The sequence below is a fragment of the Globicephala melas genome, chromosome 18 (genome assembly GCF_963455315.2).
Source record: "Globicephala melas chromosome 18, mGloMel1.2, whole genome shotgun sequence".
NCBI lineage: Eukaryota > Metazoa > Chordata > Mammalia > Artiodactyla > Delphinidae > Globicephala > Globicephala melas.
The window spans coordinates 4,085,279-4,109,958 of NC_083331.1; the positions used below are offsets into that span (position 1 = coordinate 4,085,279).

Genomic DNA, 24,680 nt, shown 5'->3' on the forward strand with positions numbered 1-24,680 from the left:
GGAAAGAAAATAGACCTTTTATTGATTTTTGCTTTTCTAGAATTCTTAGTATAAGATTGAATACTCAACATGGTAGAATACTCAACACAAGATCATTCTATTAAATAATTTTACTTATTTAGTCTAATAAATACTTTTGCATTATGATAGTCTTCATTTCTTAAGATGTTTGAATGGTGATAGAAAGAAGGTGAATATCTTATATTAGCTGATTTGGATATGAGAAAAAAAGTCAGTTCATTTCTTTCCATATTTATTACTTTCTGGAAGCTGTGCATCCATGGAAAGTATCATAGCTGAAGCAGTAAGAGACTGAAATAAACAAACCTTGCTGATAGCCACCTGCCTACCCACCCAGGTTGGTTGTAAATTTAAGTACGTTTTAATGGAGAAGAAGGAATATTTCGTTTATTCTCAATGTAAGATCAAGGGGATTGGGAGAGGGATTTTATAGACCTGTGACAAATTTTTTTAAATTTGTATTTATTTTAAACTTACTAATAAGGCTGAGTTAAACTCTTGACCCATATGTTATTTAAGATAATTGTTGAGATAGCATTCATGTGAACAAAGCCAAACAGTGTGTACATTATTCATGAAATTATCTTGCATTTAATCCACAGTATCCATTCAGAAGTGACTGGTGTGAATACTGAATGGAATATAAAATTGATTGAATACCATTTTCAGTATATGTTCTGTGTTGGTTATCATTAAAATAATTCTGTTTGGAAAAACTTCAGCCAATGTAAAATTAACCTCATATCTAATATAGCTATTTCATAGTATTTCTCTTTCAGGTATACCAACTGCAGCCTTATCAAGTATATGGAAAAACATAAAGTTAAACCAGATAGTAAAGCATTCCACTTGGTAAGCATTAGAGAAAAGTACTAAACAGTACTAATGCATTTTTTTCCCCCGGTAAGCCCAACTGAGGCTTTTTTGAGACAATTTCTGTGGTTACTCAGCACTCTTAGAGTTCTTTAATAGTAATACTAATGCAGAGATCTCGTTGGTGCATATAGTAAAGATATCAAATACTTGTTTTTCTAAACCCATTAATTAGAAAAATTAATTCGAATTTCTAATTAATTAGAAAAATTAATACTAATTTTTCTAAACATTAATTCACAGACTTAATGTTTGGTTACATTAGATTTTCTAAAGAGAGTCAGTGTACCAAGTCTGTCAAGTCATTTTTAAAATTCCATTTATTGGTTTTCATCAGTTATTTTAAAATTTCAAAGAAGAATCAAGATGAAAACAATCCCACTGTTCAGAAATAAGCTTTACAGATTACCTCTTTATAAGTTTACCTCTTATAGACTTGGCTGTTAAAGGTCCTTCAGGGACCTTTATGTGCTTTTTCTGGAAGAATATGAGAAATGTAGTATATAGATAGTATATAATGGAAAAATGATTTGACCTAGAATCTAAATGAATCTGCACTATCAAGGTAATTTGTGACATTATATTCAACTATTGTCAATTTAAACTTGTTTACAGTAAACTTTCCATTTTTACATCATAACAATTAAAAATGTTTTTCAGTTTTCAAAAAAAGTAATATAAAGGGGGAATTTGGGGAAGCGGGTTATATTTTGCTTGGCTTTAAATTCTTTTAATCCTTTATTCCCAGTATTTTTAAATGAGTTCATTAAATGGGAATTTTTTTACTTTGAAAGGATTAAGCTTTCCTTTATTACAGTACCAGGCCCCTTGGCAAATATTTCTTGTATTTCTGCTTTTTCTTCTCCTTCTCCTCTTCTGCTTCTGCATCTTCTTCAGTAATTTTTTATCATGTTGTGTATCATACATTTCATATCTAATCAGCAATTTAAAAAGCAGTGCTTAACTGACCATATTACCACACAGTGTATTATTATCCAAATCATGGCTTCTTATAATGTACTTAAAATAGTACCCAAATTGGAAGGTAAGTTAGATCCTTCAAAGTTATGGCCTTATTTATTCTAACAAAATAATGATAATAGTGGTAGAACAAAAGTCACAATTTAGGGGAATTATCTTACGTCCCCCCAATTGACTGCTACTCGGTCTAGTCTGAGGAGACTCTCGCTACCACCACCACCAAGAAGTGTAGAGAGATAGGCTTCCTTTACAGCTTACTTGCTTGTTTTTACTAGGGTGACCTATCTTGGGTGGTTCCATCTGAAAGCTCTAATACAATTCCATTAAAACTGTAGAGTATTTTAAGTAGCAAATGCATGCTTTTCCTTTCAATCTCAAAATAAATTGTGCTTCCACTGAAATATCAGCTCATTAAAATTAAAGTCTCAGCATCCCAGCATTTCATCTGCATTTAAAAATATTTTCTGTCCGTTTGTTCTCTGATTGTGTCATCTCCCACTGTCTCCACATGTCTGCTAGTTGCTTGGTTTTCAGAGTATGGTCATAGGTTAGCAGCACCAGAGATATCTGGGAGTTGTTAGGAAGTGCTCCAGGGATGACTCTGGTGTACTCTAAAGCTTGGAAAACACTGCATTAGATCAGAGATCTAAGCTAAGAGACTACTGTTTAGATCATCTCTTAAATCACATATTTACATCAAATACTCTAGTTCATAGAGCCTTCAGTAAATTATATTTCAGCCAAAAGATACTGAGTTTTCACGTTAGTGTGACATTGCTTTATGTAATAATAGTAATAATAATGGCTAACACTTATATAGTGCTTTCTTTGTGCCCAGCACTGCTATAATTGCTTTCCACCTATTAACTCGTTTAATTCTGAAAATAAACTTATGATAAAAGGTACTGTTTTTAATCTCCATTTGAGAAATGGGGTTACAAAGTAGTTAAGTAACTTGTTCAGAATCTCTCAACTAATAAATTCATAGCTACACCTCTGCACTTTACGAGCTCTGTGCCAGCCACCACATTTATTCAGACCAGCGCGGCACTGTCAGGAGGACTCAGACGCCCGTGCTGTCTGGTAGGGCAGCTCCAGCCACGTGTGCTTGCTGGCATGACTGAGAAACTGATTTCTTAATTGGTTATTAATTAATTAATTTTTAATTTGGTTTAATTTGGTTATAATTCATTTAGATTTAAATCTAAATAGCCACATGTGGCTGGTGTATTATTTGTGTTATAATAAGTTTTCCCCTTAACAGAAAATACAAGAATTTTAGTCCCATTTTAAATTGGATATAGCAATTTAGGGAAAAGGTCATTGGTTTAGAGTAAGAAGACATAAGTTTAGTTACTTCTTGTAGGAGAACCAAGTGAGATAATGAGTCTTAGAATGACTAAAATGTGAATTATTACATTAAATGGAACAATTGGGAGTTTTTTTTTTGTTAGTTTGGGGGAATAAATACCCTCCAAATTCTGGTGTTATTCATCAAAAAACATATGCCTCCCAAAAATGTGCCAAAGAGTATAAAGCAAAGGGAAGTAATGCAGTGATGTGTTCATGATTTGTGGTTTCAGCTTCAGAAGTTGCTTACCATGGACCCAATAAAGCGAATTACCTCAGAGCAGGCTATGCAGGACCCCTATTTCCTAGAAGACCCACTTCCTACATCAGAGTAAGTGATCAATTTATTAACTCACTAGCATGATAGACTTTTTTGCCGCATGCTTTATTTCAGTTGCCATTGCTCTTACATGGGGACCCAAGGAAATCCTTATGAGAAGTGAAAAATGAGCTCTGATGACTGAAGTGTCGTCAGGGGTTTTGCAGCTGTCACTCCTTCAGACTCCCTGAGCTGGCTCACTGCTTGCAGTTACAGTATTGTGTTCCAGTTGCAGACTCCATTCCCAAATATATTTGTGTTTCCATACTCTCATTTTAAATGCAGTTTGGAGAGTAAAATAGTGACATTCCAGCTGGAATCTATCTTTTGGTTGTGGTGATGAAAAAGGAGCCTGGGATCAAAGAAGAAAGCTGAGTCCTATCAGATGATTATTGATTACTTTTATACAATGAAAAGCCCTCCCTTGACCTGCTGTGATGTCACTGCTTAGAAGAAGAGATTCATTGTGTCACAGAGGCATGAAAGGTGCTTATATCACAAATAAGCAGGCAGAGAGTCCATCTTAAAAGATGAAAACAAAAACCACTTAAATGCAGCATTTGAAATATTGATTAGTATACCCGAAATCACTTTTCTTTTTTCTTATGATCAGCGTTTTTGCCGGTTGTCAAATCCCTTACCCCAAGCGAGAATTTTTAACAGAAGAGGAGCCTGATGACAAAGGAGACAAAGTAAGTATTAAAGTGCGCTTGGCCGCTTCTTGTTTGATTCGGTGCCACTCTGCCGTTTCCTGGCTTGGACATGTTCTGTTCTCCTCCTGAGCTGAGCTTTATTTTTGTGTTTAACCACTTGAGAAGAACCAGCAGCAGCAGCAGGGCAATAACCACACGAATGGGACCGGCCACCCAGGGAATCAAGACAGCAGTCACACCCAGGGGCCCCCGCTGAAGAAAGTGAGAGTCGTCCCTCCTACCACTACCTCAGGTGGACTGATCATGACCTCAGACTATCAGGTACTTCCCGTCTGTTTCGCATTGACCTGCCTTGTCAGTATTGCATGTGGGCTTGTGACCACTGGAAAATGCGACGTCGTTAAGAAAATACCGACCTTTACATGCCTGGGAAACACGTTGACATGAAGTTATTGGCATTGAAAGCACTTGGTGGTACAGTAGAGGGGGCTTAGCCAGACTTGACATGATCAGACGTAAATTACGCCATTCATTAACTCTGTGACCTTGGACAAGGCTTTAGCTTCTCATCTGTAACATGAGACGGGCGAAGCCTAACCTGCCGTTGCCGTGGGAACAGCTGTGGTGAACTTCAGCACCCAGCGTACAGTGGGCGCTCAGGAAATGATGCCTGTCGTTTCTGAAACCACAGTGATTAAGGATTCAGGCTTCCAAATCCCAGCCCCGCCACTGACTTCTGGGCAACCTTGAGTAGGTGGTTCAGATGTTCTCAGTTTCCTCATTTGTCGGATGGATGTGGATGATGGTCAGCGTGAGGCTGTGGTCAGGATTCCATGAGCGGACGTGAGCTAAGGACAGTGGCCGGCCCGACTGACAGGCATTTAGTAGATGACACCACTCACCTATTCGTTCTTATTATCGTCGTCATCATTAGAATTCTTAGTAGCGTTCACAGTGCACAGGACACACTTCCTGAGTGCTGGTGGTGGTGCTGGTGGTGACTGTAATCATGGGAAGAGCTTGCTGAGTACTTACCATGTGCCAGCTCTTCTACTAAGTGTGAAACAGACATCATTTCCTCCAAGCGTTACAACTCTGTGAGGTCAGCATTATTGTCGTTTCAGAAAACTGAGGCTCTAGAGGTTAAACCCCTTTCCCGTGTTCACCCCACGAGCTGGAGGCAGACTCAGGACGCAGACTCAGATCTGCTGGGGGTGGCTCCGATGCCACTTGTGGATCCTCTCAAGTGACATGGTCAGGTCCTTTGCCGACAGACCCATTTTGAACATCGTGTACCACCTCCCTGCTGGTTCTAATCCTATTCTCAACTGATCTGGATTTCAGTGTGGAAGCATACTGAAAACTTGACCAGTTAGAGTTATTTCCCTACTAAAAGAGAGAAAGAGGTCTTAGTAAACTAATACGGCTCCCAGAGCCTGCGGCTCCACCTCAAGAACTAGATATGAACTCTTTGCTGTGGTTAACGGGAGGTCCGGCCCACCAAACCCTGGGAATCATCGTCTGCCCGAGTAGTAATTGTCCTCCTGTAAGCTCACAGACAGGCGTCTTGTGGGTTGATGTTTGCTCCACTACCTTTTCCTCCCCACCTGGAGGGAAAGAACGCAATCCTCGGCACGAGGATTGTTTGCACGCCCAGGTGGTGCGTCCTGAGCGTGAAAATGGAGCAGGGTGGAGCATGCTGCCGTGCTTCTGTTTGTTGACGTTATTATTGTGGTGGTTTTTGTGGGTGGTTTCAAAAATAGCATTTCTGACTACAATTTCACATGTCCACTCTTTTTAAAATGTTATTTTCGCTAGGGCTGGCAGAATTTCAAATTACATGATTTATTAAACATGCTTTGAAAGAAGAAGGTATTAAATCACGGTTAATCTTTCGTAGTGTTTGTCTTGGGGAACTAACAGTATGAGAGAGAGGTGCAGGCGTGGGAATAGCAATAGGAGAGATCAAAACTAGAGGACTCTGAACGCTGCCCCTTGCACTGTTTGTAGAATTGAGAATACCACTCTTCCTACATTTTAATAATTGTAACTTTACTTTTGTATATCACTTGTAGCAGAAAGTAAGATTCATTAATGTAAAGGGCGTAAAAATATCTAATGCTGAAGAAATGATTCTGCGGTACCCTTTTTTGTCATATTCATTTTTGTTCTTTAGTCATGCGTGTGTGCTGAGAGTTTTCTATTGAAGAAACAAGCATGTAGATTAGCTTTGAATTTCTTAACGTACACATCATTGAGTTCAAGAGTAAGCATCCCAGGCAAGTTAGTTATCATTTATCAGGTAGATACAAAACAGCATAAAAGGGAGTTCCTGTTATAGAAAAAAACTGAACTGCACAGCACAGTAGTAAGACTCAGCTTAGTGTTATTTTACCAGAAATACTTCTGACCTTCATAAAGAAAAGCTGATATTAAAAGATTTGGGGGTTTTGTCATTTTAATTCTAAAGCCAATACATAGCACAAGACTTTTAAAATTCTTACTGCCGTAAAATAGAAGACATTTCAACCACACATAAGCCTTGCTGGCTCAGGATACAGCCAGCGCATAGAACACCTGAGTCACATCTGCCCTCCCTCTCCTTTTCCAGCGTTCCAATCCACATGCTGCCTATCCCAACCCTGGACCAAGCACATCACAGCCACAGAGCAGCATGGGATACTCAACTACCTCCCAGCAGCCTCCACAGTACTCTCATCAGACACACCGGTACTGAGCTGCATCGGATACTGTCCATGCACTGTCGCTGTGCTGCAGGGCTGCCTGCGGCTCTCGGCGGGAACCTGGAATGGGCCATGAGAATGTACTGTGCAGCCACGTAGTCAAATGTCCGGTAGCCGAGTTCCACCACTTTTCACAGATTGGGGTAGTGGCTTCCAAGTTGTACCTTTTTGGAGTTAGACTTGAGAAGAAAGTGCTAGCACAGTTTGTGTTGTGGGTTTGCTACTTCCATAGTTTACTTGACATGGTTCAGACTGACCAATGCATTTTTTTCAGTGACAGTCTGTAGCAGTTGAAGCTGTGAAACGTGCTAGGGGCGAGCATTTGTCGTTGTATGTGGTGAATTCTTCCAGTGTAACAACATTGTCTGACCAATAGTACACACACACACAAAAGTTTAACTGGTACTTGAAACATACAGTATATGGTAACAAAGTAACCAAGACTCAAAATGAGATTATTTCGGTTCACCGTTCATTTTAGTGTCTTAACAGTGGGTTGATTCGTTTTCTACATTAATCAGTGTTTTTTGACCAAGAATACTGCTTGGAATTTTTTGAAAGTACAAGAAGCCACATAGTTTTTCCAGGAAGGTTTCAAAACTCCCAAAGATTGATTTCCAACTTATGAGTTTGTTTTTACTTTTAATCTATGACTTGACTGGTATTAAAGCTGCTATTGATAGTAATTAAATATGTTGTCATTGATATAAACCTGTTTGGTTCAGCAAACAAACTAAACTGATTGTCATAGACGGTGTTTCATTTTTCCTGTTGGTGTTGCTGACTTGTGAGCATGCTTTAAAGATGAAAAAAGCATGAATGATAACTTCCTTAAAAAGGTGCGGCATCCAATTCAGATACTTTGTCCTGATTTGAAAGCTGGTTGGTGTAGTGCTACTAAAATTTTGTTCAGTTCATTTTCTTTTTAAAAACTTGTTCGCACGTTGTTTAGGGTGCCCTTACTTCAGCAAAGGAGAAGGAGTAGGAGAGCCTTAGAATTTTTGAGGAAAAAAGAAAACCTATAACATACAATGTACTGTATCAAACTATTTTACATGAATGACACAAGTATTCTGAATTTAAAGAAATTGAACATTGTTAAAAACAAGGTGTTATGTAATAAATTTATTTTTCATAAATCAAAATATGGAGTCAATTGTATTTTTATATACACAAAGGTGTTTTATTTTAAAACGTGCCTTAACAGGTGGCCTCCAAATAAATCTCTTCAGTTGTTTTCATTAATAATATCTAGATCTTCTGCCTCCATAATGAACTAATGACTTATGGTTTAGATACGGATTCGTTTCTTTGTTACACTTAGTGCTATAATACAAGATGTGAAATAGACACCTTTCTAGTAGAAAGAAATCATAATGAGCCTTCCATTTCTAGAATAATGCCAAATTCTGTGATATGCTGAGCCTACTTTGACTCTTTTATCCCAAACAATTATTTTTACTTCCTCCTTCGACACAAAATACAGAAGATTAAGAAACTACCATACTCCTTTTCTTAAAAATTCAACTCATTCATATAAAGCTATTCGAAAACATGTTAAGAACTGAGGAATTCCGATAGTGAGTGGCCTGACCCTAACGGTAACGGTGGTCTTTAGGAGCTGAACCCGTGTTTCCGTGTTGAGTCTTCCCACCCCAGTTCTGCACACGATGCCCAGATCTGGCTACAGAGTTCCCCCGCTGTGTCACCGCCGTCAGTCTTACCTGTATTTCCCTTCCGCTCTGATTGTCTTCTGCTTTTTTCTCCCTGCCTTTAATGAAGTGCTTTTAAACTTAGTGTGTATGAGAATCATCTGGAGTTTTCTGTCTTCTCGGGGTCTGGCCCCCGAGGTTGTTTTGGTAGGGTTGGGGTGGAACATGGAATCCTCGATTTCAACAGGGTCCCCAGTTGGTTCTGATGCAGTAGTTGAGGGACACGCACGAGGAACGCTCCCAGGCTGGTCTAAAGCTTGAGCAAACAGTAGCAGTTAAGTGGCTCGGAGAGAGGGCTGCTCTGTTGACAGCCATCTTCTCCTGCGTGAATTTCAAAAAGCAAAACCCACAATAACAAGTTCCACTTGAAGTGTTGGAAACGTCTCGGGCACGGTCCTCAGATTTCTTTATTCCTTTATCAACCCCCATTCGCTGAGCAGCCCTGCCCAGTCTTGCTGGTGACCATCAAATTCACAAGTCCAGCCTCTTTCCTCCCTGAGCTGCAGACTCATATATTTAACTGCGTCTGTGACAGACGACAGACACCCACACCTGCTGTGGTTCTCTAGCCTGCTCCCTGGCTCTGCTTCTCCACGAAGCACCTCTCATCCACACCTGACTGCTTTCTGTCCCTTCCCTGTTCCATCCCAGGCCTCTCCTCTTCACACTTGCTCCCTGGCTGCCGAGTCCCAGATTCCCAGCCCAGACCTGTCTGGCACATCTGACCCATGACTCAGATTCTCTCTAGACTGAATGTACCCAAACTTGCCTCCTGCCTCGACCGTCCAGCCTGCCGTCCTACAGACTTACCCGCCTTCCCAGTTGTCCGAGCCACAGGGAGACCTTGGCTCCATACACGCGCACGCCTACGACCCCCTCCACCCCACACCCGGCTCTTCCTTCAGTGGCTCCCAGCTGCTGTCTCCTCCCCCTTCCCCGCACCTGTCTTCTTCGTCACAGCAGCCTGGGCGGTCCTCCTGCCGTTCCCCCTCTCACCCCCATCCGTGGCAGCCAGACCCCTTACTGTGCCCAACAAGGCTCTGCGTGTCCTGCTGTGTCTTTCCCACCCCGTCACCTGCTTGCTCCAGCTCCAGCGCTGTCCTCGCTGTTCCTGGAACCTGCCATGCGCTTGTGGTCTCGAGACTTCTGCACTTCCTATTCCATCCGCATCTGTCTCTCCCCAGCTTCTCAGCTTCCTCCCTCACCTCTTTCAGGTCTGCTCAGATCTTATCTTATTAGAGGCTCCTGCCTTGCACTGTGTATAAGACTGCAGTCTGTCCTCGTCTCCCCACACCAGCCAGCATCCTGCCCCCTTGGCCCGGCTTTATTTTCTACATGGCACTGACCATCACTAACGTACACTTGCCTCTTGTTTTTCCTCGCCCCGCCCCAGAAGGTAAACTCCACAAAGGCAGGTTTTTGGTTTTGTTTTTAAAATGGAAATATTATTGACATACGACACTATGTAAGTTTAAAGTGTACAGTGTGTTGATTTGATACTCATGATTCCACCTATATGACATTCTGGAAAAGGCAAAACCATGAGGTCGGAAAACAGAGCAGTGGCTGCCGGGGTGCAAGAGTGAGATAGGGATTGACTGCAAAAGGACGTGTGGGAATTTCTCTGAGTGATGCAGCCGTTCTGTATCTTGATTTTTGCTGCGCAAGTGAATGCAGAAATCCTCAGAACTGTGTAGGTGAGTCTTAGTGGCTTTAAACTCAGCCTTAATAAAAAACAAATAGGAAAAAAAAAGCCTACAAAATCCAGTGTTGGCAACTGGAATGCTCATACATTACTGGTGGGAATATAAAAAACAGCCATTTTGGGAAACAATTTGATGGTTCCTTATAAAGTTAAACGTATACTTACCATGTGACCCTGCAATCACACTCTAGGAAAGTGGAAAGGAAAGCATGTCCACACAATAGTCTGTACATGCATGTTCAAAATGCCTTTATATTATAGCCCGCAAATGGATGTCTATTAACAGATGAATAGATAAATTGTGAGATATCCATGCAGTGAAATAAATTATTCAGCAATAAAAATGAAAGTTTGGTAGAATCTTGATTGTAGTGGTGGTTACACGTGCGCATATATGCGTTTTTCAAAACTCATCAAACTGTACACTTTAAATTGGTGATTTGTATGTAAATTGCGCATTAAACTTGATTTAAAATTTAGTATTTGTAAAGCTTTAGCACATGCCTAGCTTTTAAGCGTGCATAAATGTTAGCTATTATTAGTGTTTTCTCCAAATGGAAATCCGACTTTTTTCTTAAGACTTATAGTATGACCTAGTTCTAGCAGGTAAGTTAAACTTGGAGTCATTTCATGACCAGACGTTTCCTAGCCTCTCACGAATCAGCTTAGAGTGTTTCAATGAGCGAAACGGAGAGCTAGCGCATTGATAATCCCAAGGCTGGAATATTCAAAGGTCCCCCTGAATTCAGTAGTCTTCATTAAGATTTTTTTGTTTTAATTCTGCAAGGGTTTGGGGCTCCTGCTTTTCTAAAGTGTTACTAAACAATTAATACAATCTTCATCTCATGTATGAATTTGCTCATAACCTGAATGTTCTTTGAGCGAGCAAGAGAGTTGAATTCACTAGATATTTACTGAGCATTTGGTAAGTGTTTGATAGTCCGTTAGGACTTGTAGCCAAACAGAACTGAAACAAACCTCAATCGCCGTCCTCAAACACTCAAGGAACTACATTTACAGTTAATTGAGGAGTCAGGATACACACAGGAAACACAATAGTGGACGCCATGACGGGATCAAGCACTAAGCAAAGGGCTGGAACCATGACTCTCCCGTCTTGAGAGGAAGCGGCACTGTGGGAAGGGTTTGGGGTGGGGAGGATTGGTGTGGAGCATCTGAAGAACACGGGGCTTGGGGTCAGAAGACCTAGGTCTTGGCCCTGCCGCTTACTTAATGTCAGCCTTGGTCAAGTCATTCGCCTTTTCCAAGCCCCTGTCAATAATAAGAATTGTAATCGTAACAATGATGTTTTCACTGTCACAGAAACGCCAGAAGGCATTGCGTAGAGCAAACTATGCATCACGCTTCAAAGTTGCATAATTAGCTTTATTATGTCGCCTGGACCCTAAAGTTACAGCGAATGCCTACCACGTGACAGGCACTACGTGAAGCCTTTTACACACAGAATTACTCCTCACGAAAGCTTTGTGAGTTAGGTAGTATTTTCCCCCATTCTGCAAATGAGAATAATGAAGTTCTGAGAGACCGTGCCCTGCTCAAACTTATTCAGCTATGTGACCAAGTCAGATTTGCTTTACCTCAGCTTCCAGGACTCAGAGAAAGGAATAAGCCTAGGAATGTCATACAGGGTGAAGTGTGCATCTGTCCAGAGCACAGAACATGTCCTGGGCAGCAGGAGCCAGAGATGAAATAAATAAGCTTGTGGGCTGCCAGCGAGGGCTGTTTTATTTTCAGATGAGGTCATTTCTTGGTGTGCTTTCCCATTTAAATTACAAAGTACAAAAAGAATTTGTATTTTACTAGTTACTGATAATGTCTGTTGAAAGCATACTCAACAATATAAGGGATTTTAAAACCTGCCTCTGGGTTCAGTAGGCCCTAAAATCTGCTTGATTAATATGCGGTAATTGCTTTTCCAGTTGAATTTCTGCACTGGCGGAAAATATGCTCTACATAGGCAAAAACAGACAACTAAAATTTTTCTCTGATGTCGTCAGAGGCTTTCACTGTGCCAAGTTACGCAGGACTCCTGTGCACGTCAGACTCCTCCGGGCCCCTTCATCCTCCAGCTGCTATTACAGTGACTGTGTCCACATGGGCTGCAGCCATGTTCGGGCAGGTGCTTTGCCGGGGCCCGCGGCAGTGGAGCTTCTCTGATGCCTCATCCGTGCAGAATGCTCGTAGGACCCACTCTGAACTCAGGATACGAGGGGCAACTGATGCCCAGGGTGTTACCCTTGACCAATGGATTAAAAGAATCAATGGCGGACTTCCCTGGTGGCGCAGTGGTTAAGAATCCGCCTGCCAATGCAGTGGACACGGGTTCGAGCCCTGGTCCGGGAAGATCCCACATGCCACGGAGCAACTAAGGCCGTGCGCCATAACTACTGAGCCTGTGCTCTAGAGCCCGTGAGGCACAACTACTGAGCCCACGTGCCACAAATACTGAAGCCTACGTGCCTAGAGCCTGTGCTCCCCAACAAGAGAAGCCACCGCAATGAGAAGCCCGTGCACCGCAACGAAGAGTAGCCCCCGCTTGCCGCAGCTAGAGAAAGCCCGCGTGCAGCAACGAAGACCCAACGCAGCCAAAAATAAATTAATTAATTTATAAAATTAAATTGAAAAATAAAGAGTTAAAAAAATTAAAAAAAAAAAAAGAATCAATATATAGATGCTTCCTCCTTTGATCTCCCAAAGCAGAACAGTTTGGAGAGGCATTTCGTAAGGCACTTTAGAAGGTCTTGACAGAACTGAGCCCCAGTCACCCACGGTGGCAGCCAACCGAATAATGCATCCTTGAATTGGTTTTCCTTCCTTGTTCTCTCCCTCACCTGACACTACTGCTCCCTGAGATCACATTCACACGTAAATCAACTGCGCACAATGCTTTGTCTTGGCTTCTGCACTGGGGTAGCATGGAATCCAGGCTAAAAAAGTGTGTTCAAAAGATGTCAGCGGTGAGGAAGCCATTGTTGGTCAAGTAGGTCGTGCTAGGCTATGCTTCGCAGTAGTATCAATTTACTAAGATTTTCCCTGTGGTGGTTTGGGATGAGCTACAGGTGGGTCATTGGATTGGATTATGAAGAAGTTGGGGCCCTTGAACAGCATGGGAAAAATATGTGTGTGTGTGTGTGTGTGTGTGTATACAAAGAAGATGTGTGTGTATGTGTATTTTTACATATATACACACACTCATCTTCTTTATCCATTCATTCATTGATGGACACTTCGGTTGTTTCCATACCTTGGCTATTGTGAACAATGCTGCAATAAACACGAGGATGCAACTGTCTCTTTGAGATACTGATTTCATTTCCTTTAAATAGATACCCAGAAGTGGGAATACAACAGTAGTTGTATTTTTAATTTTTTGAGGAACCTCCATACTGTTTTCCTTAGTGGCCGTACCAATTACTGGGCTGGCCAGAAAGTTCAGGTTTTTCCATAAGATAATGTAACAGAAAAACCCAAACAAACTTTTTGGCCAACCCACTACACTCCCACCAGCAGGTGCACAGGGGCTCCCTTTCTCCACACCCTCACCAACACTTGTTGTCTCTTGTCTTTTTGATAATAGCTGTTCTAACAGGTGTGAGGTGATATCTCACTGTGGCTCTGATTTGCATGTTCCTGATGAGCAGTGATGTTGAGCACCGTTTAATATACCTGTTGGCCATTTGTATGCCATCTTTAGAAAAATGTCTCAGGTCTTCTCTCCATTTTAAAGTTGGATTCTTTGGCTTTTTGCTATTGAGTTGTGTGAGTTCTTTAAATATTTTGAATATAAAACCCTTTCCAGAGATACGATTTGCAAATATTTTCTCCTATTCTGTAGGTTGCTTTTTCATTTTATTAATGGCTTTCTTCGCTGTGCAGAAGCTTCTTAGCGTGGTGTACTGGGTTGGCCAAAATCTTATGGAGAAACCCAAATGAACTTTTTGGCCAACCTGATACTTCCCACTTTTATTTTACTTTTGTTACCTTTTCTTTTGGTTAGTGTCAAATCCAAAAAATCATTGCCACGACCAATGTCAGGGAACTTACCCTCTCTGTTTTCTTCTAGGAGTTTTATGATTTTAGGTCTTAAATTTAAGTCTTTAATCCATTTTGAGTTGATTTTTGTGCATGGTATAAGATTGGGGTCCAGTTTCATTCTTATGCTTGTGGCTGTCCAGTTTTCCTGACACCATTTATTGAGGAGACTGTCCTTTCCCCATTTATTCTATATTCTTGGCTCCCATGTGGTAAATAAGTTGACCGTATATGCACAGGTTTATTTCTGGGTTCTCTATTCTGTTCCATTGATCTATATGTCTTTTTTTCATGCCTGTACCATATCGTTGTGATTGCTATAGCTTTGTAATATATTTTGAAATCAGGATGTGTGATATCTTTAGCTTTGCTCTTCTATCTCAAGATTGCTTTGGCAATTGGGTCTTCCACAGTTCCATACAAATTTTAGGATTATTTTTTCTGTTTCTGTGAAAAATGCCTTTGGTATTTTGATAGGGATTGCATTGAATCTGTAGATTACTTAGGTAGTATGGACATTTTAACAATATTAATTCTTTCCCAAAAATGATCAAAGTGTCTTTCCATTTATTTGTGTCTCACTATCCTTCATCAAATCATATAGTTTTCAGTGTACAGATCTTTCACTTCTTGGTTAACTTTATCCCTAGGTATTTTATTCTCACTGATGCATTGTTAAGGGATCATCTTCTTAATTTCTCAACCTAGTAATTTTTTTAATTGGATGCTGGATAGTTTGAGTTTTGCTTTGTTGGTTGCTAGACCTCGTTATATTTGCTCAGTGTTGAATTTTGTTTTGGCACGCTGTTAAATGAACTGGATCCTTTTGATACTTGTTTCTAAGCTTATATATCAAGTCTAGAACTGCCTTTAAGTCTAGGGCTAATTAGTCCCCGCTGCTAAAGAAATGTCCTTCTGAGAATTCTGCCAGAAGCCCCAGCTACCACTCTGACTGGTAGGACACAGCCTATTCTCAGCCCTGTGTGAACTCCAGGAAGTGGTTCTCAGCCTCTGGTAGAGGCCTCTCATGCATCACTTTGACTTGAGGGGACCCTTTTGCAGATCTCCAAAGCTCGCCCTCTGTGCAGCTCTCGCTCTCCAAAACATTGCCCTTAAATTCCAGCCACCTTAGCTTCCGTGCAGTGCAACTTCCATCTGCTCAAAACACCAAGCACACTGGACTTTATTCAGATTCTTCTTTCCTGTACTGGGAACTGCTTTCAAGCAGTAAGCTCATGCAACAGTAAGACTCACTTTGTTTCTTGGGGAAACAGTACTTGTGCTGTCCATTGTCTGATGTCTGAAAACCAGTTTTGAAATATATTTTGTCCAATTTTTGAATTGTTTAAGGGGGGAGGGTACACCTGGTCCCATTACTCCATCTTGGCTGGAAGCAGGGGTCACACCCGGAAACAGTTTGTTAGGTGGGTCAAACATTAGGCAGAGTCACAAGTTTTATTAGCATCATGATATAAGTGAGTTTGAGCTTGATAAGACAGTCCGTACATTTTCCTAAAATCTGTGTACTCTGTGTCATACATGACCAAACATAAGGCAGTCTGGTATATAATGGGATCCTCTAGTTTCCCAATGAGAAGATTAAAAAAGGAAAAGCTTAGATGGATAGATAGATGATATACAGATGGATGATAGCGATTTAGACATTGATATAGATATCCTTTAAGAGATGGAGATGGAATGCTTAAATATCTGCTTTCAGTTATAAGTATGTAAAATTACACATTAGATAAACTAACATGATTTTAGAATATTGCTTTTTCCTGCTCTCACTTAACATGAAATAATTTTATTCAATCACTTATATGCGTCTTTGGCTTTAGTAATTTTGTCCTTGCTATTATCTCTTTTTGAGTTTCCTAAAACATCATTTTATATCATCAAAGTTGTATGAAGCGCGGCCCTTTTTGACTTTCAGTATATGTTGCTCTCTCTGGAAATTTTACGCAGGCCACAAGGAAATGGCTTGCCTTTCTGTGCTTGTCTTTTTTCTGTTTGTTTTCACTTAGTGATCACCACGTGTAAAACACTTACTTTGTGGCTAAGCATTGTTAACAATATAAACAATTGTAATCGAGTGTCACAGCCCCAAGAATAATTACTAAATACTAAACCTGTTCAATTTTTTTGTCTCTGTTTTTCAAAATCCATTCCATCAAATGACCTCTATAATCATCCAAAACTAGTGTTTTAAGGTCATTTTAGACTCAGCTTGCAAGATAAAATATAGGGTGTCCACTTAAACTTGAATTTCAGGTAACCAATAAATACATTTTGGTGTAAGAATGCCCCACATATTGTTTGGAACATACTTATACTAAAAAAAAAAATGTTGTGTATCTGAAATTCAGATTTAACTGGGCATACAGAGTGCCCAACTACAGATTTTTCTTTGTCAAATCCGACGATCCTATTTTAGACCAGTGCCTACCTCAATTAATCTTTCTAAGATATTGCTTATCAGATGATTCCTTCTATTTTGAGTGATAATATTGAGAGACGACCTCACTTTATATTTAGGCATGAGCAGTAATGTCCTCCATCATTTTCTTCCTAAGTATGTAATACCATAAGCACTCTTAAATATATTTCCAGGCATTTTCCCTTGCTGGAAGGTGGAAGTTAATTCAGAGGATAAAATATTAGAAAACTCAGTGCACCAATTTTCTGAATATGCCACCAGAACCCGTATTACTAATTCAAGCACGATGTCCTTAACACGGGTTTGGACTGGGTGAGCGTGCTCACTTTTCTTTTCATATTTTCAGCTTTATTTTCCCTGAGCCTTTCGGCACACGGACAGTTTTCAAAGGCAAATGTCATCTTTCTCACCACCATCCTGACTGCACAAAGTGTAGGTAGGTATTTCCTAAGCCACACATGCTTGCGAGGCAATTTAAATAGCAAGTCGGTAGGATCTAAGAGGAAATCTAGGATTAAAGAATCTCTTTAATCCAATTGACTGTTTTTTCTTTGTTTGTTTTACGAAAACATAAGTCTTGAGGACTGAGTTTCTTCATAAAACTAAACATGTTTTCTTCATTTATTCTTGGGCATGGTCACAATAATGCTTTCATTTTCCCCTGCTATATTATTTAGAAAGAGTAATTGAGTTTACCCCAGTACTGCGGAATCCTGGTGGGGTGTCAGATCTTTAATAACTTAACTCGTTCTGTCACTTTATTGAATTAGGAGGAAAAAATAATGTTTGCCACTTTGAATCCCATTTTAGAATCTATGAAAAACTGCTAAGTTCATCTGTGGTTCCTGAGTACCCTCGGTTAATATCTAATTGTACCCAGCTTGAATCATTTCCTGTGATTCAGAAAATCATTTTTGTTCCATCCCCAAGGATACAAATTGGAAGTAAAGTGATAAAACTTGGAAGTAACACAATAAAACATCCCTGGGAAGCATGAGAATCTTAGATTAACCACTTGGAGGGTTTAAGTTCTTGCCCAGATGTGCTGGAAATATCCTTTCCACACAGTGAAAATATTCACTGCCTTCTTTAATGCAGTGATTTTCTCTGGCTTGCTTGCTTGCTTTCTTCTCCTCCTCCTCCTCCTCCTTTTTACTTAGAAAAGCAGCTGCTGATCTTGCTGGCAGATGACACTGCTAGTTCTGAGGAAAATTCGAGAGCTCCCCACCTTGGAGGCTGATGCAAGGTGGTAGGGGCCAGAGTGCTTGGGCCAGAAACTTCTTCATGCCCTGGCTTAAAAGGCATTTCTTCCAACACATTCCTATCCCTAAAGAGCATCCCTGCTTTCCTTTCCAGCACAGTTCTTCCCCTACCAGCCAGACAACTGACATTAACCAGAGCCCTACCAGCCCTGTCACCCGCTCCCACACCGGTGACTCATTTTATGCGATCGATTTCACATTCTTAAAGAAAGAAATTTTTTTAAACTATAATTTAACAAATGGCACTTCCTCGGTGCTCTGGTGTTTCCATTCTTAAGGGCAAGTGCGCCCGGGGCCAGTGCGTTCACAGCATCCTCTCTCATCCTGTAACTATCAAGCCAACTTGAAAAGATGCCCGGCGGTCTTTCCTTTACAACTTGATTTCTTTCACAGTAGTTTATACTGAATGATGACCTGTGGTCCAGAGTGAGACTGAAAATGGGCCGTCTGCTCCTTGCCCAAGGGAATGGCAAGTTCTGGAGGAAGAAATGTGGAACTGTGTTCCGACCTGTGCTGGTCTCTTGGGGAAGCACTGGGGCAAATCAGTCTGCTGCTCTGGGGCTCGGGTTTTCCTGCATGAAACAGGGAGTGTGGAGAGTAACAGGTCCAAACAGGAGGACTTCAGGGCCGCTCGTGAATCCCAAGCTGTGGCTGGCGTCTCAACAGAGTCCCAGTACCCGTGTGCATGGGCGAGCTGAGCCTCCCAGAGGGTCTGGGGCAGGAATCTCCTGAGCTCACAGCATCCTCTGTCTGCGTGGACCGCCCACCCTCTGCGAGCTTCACAGGAGCAGTACCCAGCCTGATGTGCTTCCCCGAGAACTCTGGCACCCAGGGGTGGCACCCGGCACGGCGGCAGGCAGAGAGGGGGCACTTGATGGTTAAACGTCAGTTTAACTAGTTCATCTACAAAGATGATGTTTACAGCTACAGTTTCTAGTCGACGTTTCCCCCCTCTACACCCCACTGAGCAGAACTCAGGATGGGGGGCATCAGGCAGCAGGGAGAAGGGAGCAGTAGATGCAAGGTCAAATGTCTTCACTTCTATGGTTATTTAAAATAGATTCTCATTGCTTTTTCTCTTCCTGGGGGAAGTTGCTTAAATATCAAAAATTTTGATTTTCGTTATCTACTAAAAGCATGGAACATTTCCAGGCACAGTTAAGTACTTGCCTAACATCGTCCAGAATAAATAACCAGGGACATAATTCCCCTGCTCCTGTTACCTCGCATGGCTCTGCACCACACAGGTTCTCTGGGCTTGAGCAGGGTGTGGTTGGCTTTTGTCTCCAATCCTAGAAAATGTTGTGTTCCTTTGTGTTGGGATAAAAAAAAAAGGTATTCTGGTCCCTTTGAGTCAAGAAAATTCTTTCTTGCTTTTTAAAAACAAAAATTTATCTTATTTTTTTTAATTAAAGTATAGTTGATTTACAATGTTGTGTTAGTTTCGGGTATACAGCAAAGTAATTCAGTTATGCATATGTATATATATATTCTTTGTCAAGTTCTTCCCCATTTTAAGTTATTACAGATATTGAGCATAGTTCCCTGTGCTCTGCAGTAGGCTCTTGTTGTTTATCTATTTTATAATATAATAGTGTGTGTGTGTTAATCCCAAACTCCTAATTTATCCCTCCCCTGCACTCCTTTCCTCTTTGGTAACCATAAGATTGTGTTCTATGTCTGTGAGTCAGTTTCGGTTTTGTAAATACGTTTGTTTTATCATTTTTTTAGAGTCCACAAATAAGTGATATCATATGATATTGGTCTTTCTCAGTCTGACCTACTTTGCTTAGTAGGATAATCTCTAGCTCCATCCATGTTGCTGCAAATGGCATATTTCACTCTATTTTTTAGGCTGAACAATATTCCACTGTGTGTGTGTGTGTGTGTGTGTGTGTGTGTGTACACACACACATATATATACTACATCTTCTTTACCCATTCCTCTGTCAATGGACATTTAGGTTGCTTCCACCTCTTGGCTATTGTAAATAGTGCTGCTGTGAACATTGGGGTGCATGTATGTTTTCAAATTAGAGTGTTCATCTTTTCCGGGTGTATGCCCAGGAGTGGGATTGCTGGATCATATGGTGATTCTGTTTTTGGTTTTTTAAGGAAACTGCATACTGTTCTCCATAGTGGCTGCATTTGCATTTGGCTCCATTTACATTCCCAGCAACAGTGTAGGAGGGTTTTGCTTTTCTAATTTCACGATACCAGTACAGGCGGACCTTGTTTTATTGCACTTTGCTTTAATGTGTTTCGCAGATACTACGTTTTTTACAAACTGAAGGTCTGTGGCGACCTCGTGTTGGTCAGGTCTGTCAGAGCCGTTTTTCCAACAGCATTTGCTCCTGTCTTCCTGTCTCTGGGTCACATTTTGGCAATTCTCACAATATTTCAAACTTTTTCGTTACTGTTACGTGTTACGTCTGATTATGGTGGTCTGTGATCAGGAATCTTTGATGTTAACACTGTGACTCACTGAAGGCTCAGACGATGGTAAGCATCTTTCAGCAGTAAATTATTTTTAATTAAGGCATGTCCGTTTCTTTAGACATAATGCTATTTGACTGTACACTTCATAGACCGCAGTATGGTGTACACATTAACTCACATGCACTGAGAAACCCCACATTCATGTGAATTGCTCTCCTGTGATCTTCCCTTTCTTGGTGGTTTGGAGCAGAACCCGTGCTGTCTCTGAGGTCTGGCTGTACTTGGTTTGTCTGTGCCGAACATAAAGGAGCCTGAAAGCAGCCCTGGAGGCCAGTGTCGCCTTCCCCCCTGCTTCCCTGCTTCTCTGTCCACTGTTCACCAGGTGCCGTCAGGTCCCCACTCCTGCTCCTGTCTTGGGGGTGAGGGTATCAAGGGCAGGGCACCTACTTCCTCCCCTGTGTTCTCCCTGGCTCTTGTCTCCGTAAGCCAGCACGATGCCCCACGCTCTGTGAGCACTGAATACGTTCCGTAAAGACACAGTGGGCGCTGACATTTATAAGTGCCTTGTTCATGTCAGCCACCATCTCACCATCTCATTTAATGCTCACAGCCATCCTAGGCCACAGGCCCTATTATTATTCCCATTTTCCAGATGAGGAAGCTGGTGCTTAGGAGGTTCACATTTTACCCAGGATGCACAGCTCCGGCAGAGCCAGGATTCCACTGAGGCCCAGCTGCCTCTGGAGCTGGCATCTTTACCTCCACAGTGAATCAGTGATGTCATATTGTTCCATTAAGTCAGTGGAGAGGGGGGCAGCAGTCTTGGGACAAAGCTGACCCCGAGGATGGCAGAGCAGAGACCACAAGAAGCCGGGGGGCTGGAGGTGGATCTACCACTGGAAGGCTGTCCCCTCGCTGGACTTGCAAATTCCATAACAAATAGCCTTACTCTTTTTTTTTTTTTTGTGGTACGCGGGCCTCTCACTGTTGTGGCCTCTCCCGTTGTGGAGCACAGGCTCCGGATGCGCAGGCTCAGTGGCCATGGCTCACGGGCCCAGCCGCTCCGCGGCATGTGGGATCTTCCCGGACCGGGGCACGAACCCGCGTCCCCTGCATCGGCAGGCGGACTCTCAACCACTGCGCCACCAGGGAAGCCCTAGCCTTACTGTTGAAGCCATGTTGAGTTGGTGTTTGGCTCTTTGTAATAGAAAGTACTCTTACTGATATACACTGGGCGAGCTGGCTCTGCGGTCCTTCATTACTGCTGCGTCTTCCACTTACTAATTATTTACAGAGGTGCTTCTTTTCCGCAGGAACATATTCATTAATGAAATGTTAGCAAATATTTATCTTATGCCAATTGGAAATCAGACTACACCAATAGATGATTCAAAATGTGTTCACATGCTTTTGTTCTCGTGAATATATTTTCTTTTCCTGTTTTAACTTCTGTGTTTATTTCATGCCCCTAAGAGTTTATGAAATGTCCGGCTCTACATGGAGAAAGAGGTAACATTCATTTCTTGGTGGCGCACCACAAGCGTGCTGTCTGGGCAGAAAGCCCTTTCACACTCACTTGCAGGCTGATTGATTTCTTTGCGAGCTGCACAGTCGCAGCCTTGTGGGAAGAGTCCACCACGTTCAGACAGCAGTGACAGGTTTAGAAATGGTCTGTCTTTGTCCAAGCCGAAGTCTCTTCTGGATCCTTGATTATGTCTAAATGGTGCTCTTATCCTTACACAGAACCCACCTTCTCAGTCCACCAGGAAGCACTCGATTTGTTTCCCAGCCCCGAGGATGGGAGAAAGCAGCAGTCTAAAGGGTAATCACACAGCCAGGTGAGCTGTGGCTTGGGAGAAAATGGGTTTGAATGCTGAAAGAGTTTGGTATTATGCTAACCTATTTACTAAGGAGTCTGCTCAGCCCTGCCTGGGAAATTGGATGGGCAGGCAGGGAGGGATTCCAGACACTTCCAAATGGGGACGCTCCGGGTAGCTCTAATTGTCCTGGCTGGAGAGAGGGGGGTGAGCAGGCAGTCATGAGCCGGCAGTGCCCATGGTGCATGTGACCTGGAGAAGACAGACCTACAGATGTGGGTGAATGAAGGTCTTCACAGCAAGCCCAGCTCTTGTGGGGGGAGCACCTTGGGCTCCAGCGCCCACAGAGGACTGATTTCCCTAGTGCTGTGGCTCAGGTTTGCTTAAGTGACAAGGACAGCCAGCGACAGGACAACGGGACCAGGTGTTTCCTGGAGGACAGGCACCCTGATGGAATCTTGACCAGGCGAGAAGACCCTGGCCCATGGTCCTGACGTGCCTGCACCCCTCTGTGGGTTTAGGTGGGCCCTGTCCCCGCAGAGTCGGCAAGGTGAAGACTGAAGACAGACAGTGGCTGTGATGTTAGAGTCTCCTCGGGCTGCCCTTAAAACTTCATTCATTCCTTGGGGCCAGCCAGACATCGTGTTAGATTCCAAGGATGAAGGAGAATAAGTGTGTGTGTTTGTTGGGTGGGTGAGGGGAAGGTGGTCTGTGTTGCGAGTCGAATAATATTTTGCATGTGCTAAACTAGCTTCTTATTCACAGAAATGTTGTCCTAATCCGTTCCTAAAATGAGAAATTTTATAACACAAAGTCATTCCATTTGTAAACACCAGGGGCTTGAGAAACAGGCCCACGGAGGGGCTGGGAAGCCTTAGAGCAGCTGGATTCAGCTTCTGAATTCATCCTCCAGATGTGCGCCAGACCCCGCCCAGCCCCTGGAGAGTGCCTGCCGCATGGCCCCCAGGCCCCCTCCCGGAGGTTTCCAAGTGAATCTCTCCCACTTGCTGTGACATGGCCTGCAACGTCCAGCGGAGGCCAGAGTCAGCCCACACCTCTGCGGATGAAAGAGTGTCGGGACTTTCTGGAGGAAGTAGACATGGCTTGTGACAATCTTTTGGAAAGAGAGGGTCCCCAAACCGGGACCAGGACAACCGCAGCCCCGCTGGAAAGGCCAGGCCTCTGGTCTCCGAGCCTCGCTCACCAGGTGTGTGCCCGGGAGCCTGCAGGACCGCTGGGCCCCCTGGTCCCTGAGGAGCCTCCAGTGCAGGCCCTTCAACACTATTTCCCAGTGAAGTTACACACGCAGACCCAGAGGAAACTGACAAGAGTGGAAGCTGCTCATCCCACAACCTTAAAATTGCATCCCATCCCCACTCCTCACACCCACCGGGCCCTAGGAATTAATCTGGTTTTTTTAGTGCAGTAATTATTTTGTGACAGGCACAATTATATGCATTGTATCTGTGCAGGCGTGACAAATCTGTTGATTTGTTAAACTGTGAACTGTTAAAATACGCCAATATTTTTGTAACTGCTTTGGCATTCTTCATTTTAAAAAATATATCAGGTGATTTAATAAAAAGTAAAAAAGGAATCGGGCCTGGCCTTTTTGAACCTCAAAGAGGTCCTGCCTGGCCTGGGTGGCAAGGTTCACCCAGGTGGAGAGAGGCCTTGCTCAGAGTGTGGTCCCTGGGCCAGTAGGTCTGCCTCGCCTAGAACTTGTTCAGAACACGGACTGCGCCTTTGCATAAGATCACCCAGTGATTCCTAACAGCCGCAGGGAGCACAGAAGATGTGTCCAGCGCTCTGTCCCCCAGCACTGGGCCCCTCGCTGTTTGGGGTGAAGGGGTGAGCCCCCTCCAAGGCAGCACAGAGCCCCCCAGGGAAGGTGAAGGTCATGGAGACCTGGGCTCCCAGATCCAGCCACTCCTCCCTCATTCACAAAAAATTATACTGTTACCACTTACTGACTTTTATTTGTCAATAAAAGCTCTATGGCAATTTGCTTTCTTTCTTGTTTTATAAGTCAAATTCCTGGAGACAGAAAGTAGAATGGTGGTTCCCAGGGCCTGGAGAGCAGCGGAGATGGGGCCTTCATGCTTAATGGGGACAGAGTTGCAGTTTTGCAAGATGGAAAGAGTTCTGGAGACGGAGCGGGTGATGGTTACACAACAAGGAAAATATCCTTAATGCCACTGAACTGTACACCTAAACATGGTTAAGATGGTAACTTTGATGTTACGTATATTTTACCGCATTAAAAAGAAGCGTTAAGGAGGTGTAGTCAGTGGGACGCAGTGGCTGGTTC

The 24,680-nt window shown here is 42.6% G+C and overlaps 1 protein-coding gene across 6 annotated transcripts in view; it reads left to right on the forward strand.

Moving 5' to 3' along the window:
• Window positions 1–24,260, forward strand: part of CDK8 (cyclin dependent kinase 8) — a 121,281-nt gene extending 97,021 nt beyond the window's left edge. For 2 of the 6 annotated variants that reach the window (XM_030882642.2, XM_030882650.2), the window contains 6 exons: window positions 801–873; window positions 3,459–3,556; window positions 4,158–4,236; window positions 4,360–4,518; window positions 22,296–22,390; window positions 23,206–24,260. In XM_030882642.2, the coding sequence (XP_030738502.1) occupies window positions 801–873; window positions 3,459–3,556; window positions 4,158–4,236; window positions 4,360–4,518; window positions 22,296–22,390; window positions 23,206–23,269 (568 nt within the window). In that variant the 3' untranslated portion in view covers window positions 23,270–24,260. Of the gene's footprint in view, window positions 1–800; window positions 874–3,458; window positions 3,557–4,157; window positions 4,237–4,359; window positions 4,519–6,808; window positions 8,087–22,295; window positions 22,391–23,205 lie in introns of those variants that run through there. The other 4 variants (XM_030882647.2, XM_030882651.2, XM_030882643.2 and 1 more) reach the window with 3 other exon arrangements.
• Window positions 24,261–24,680: the final 420 nt, after the last annotated feature.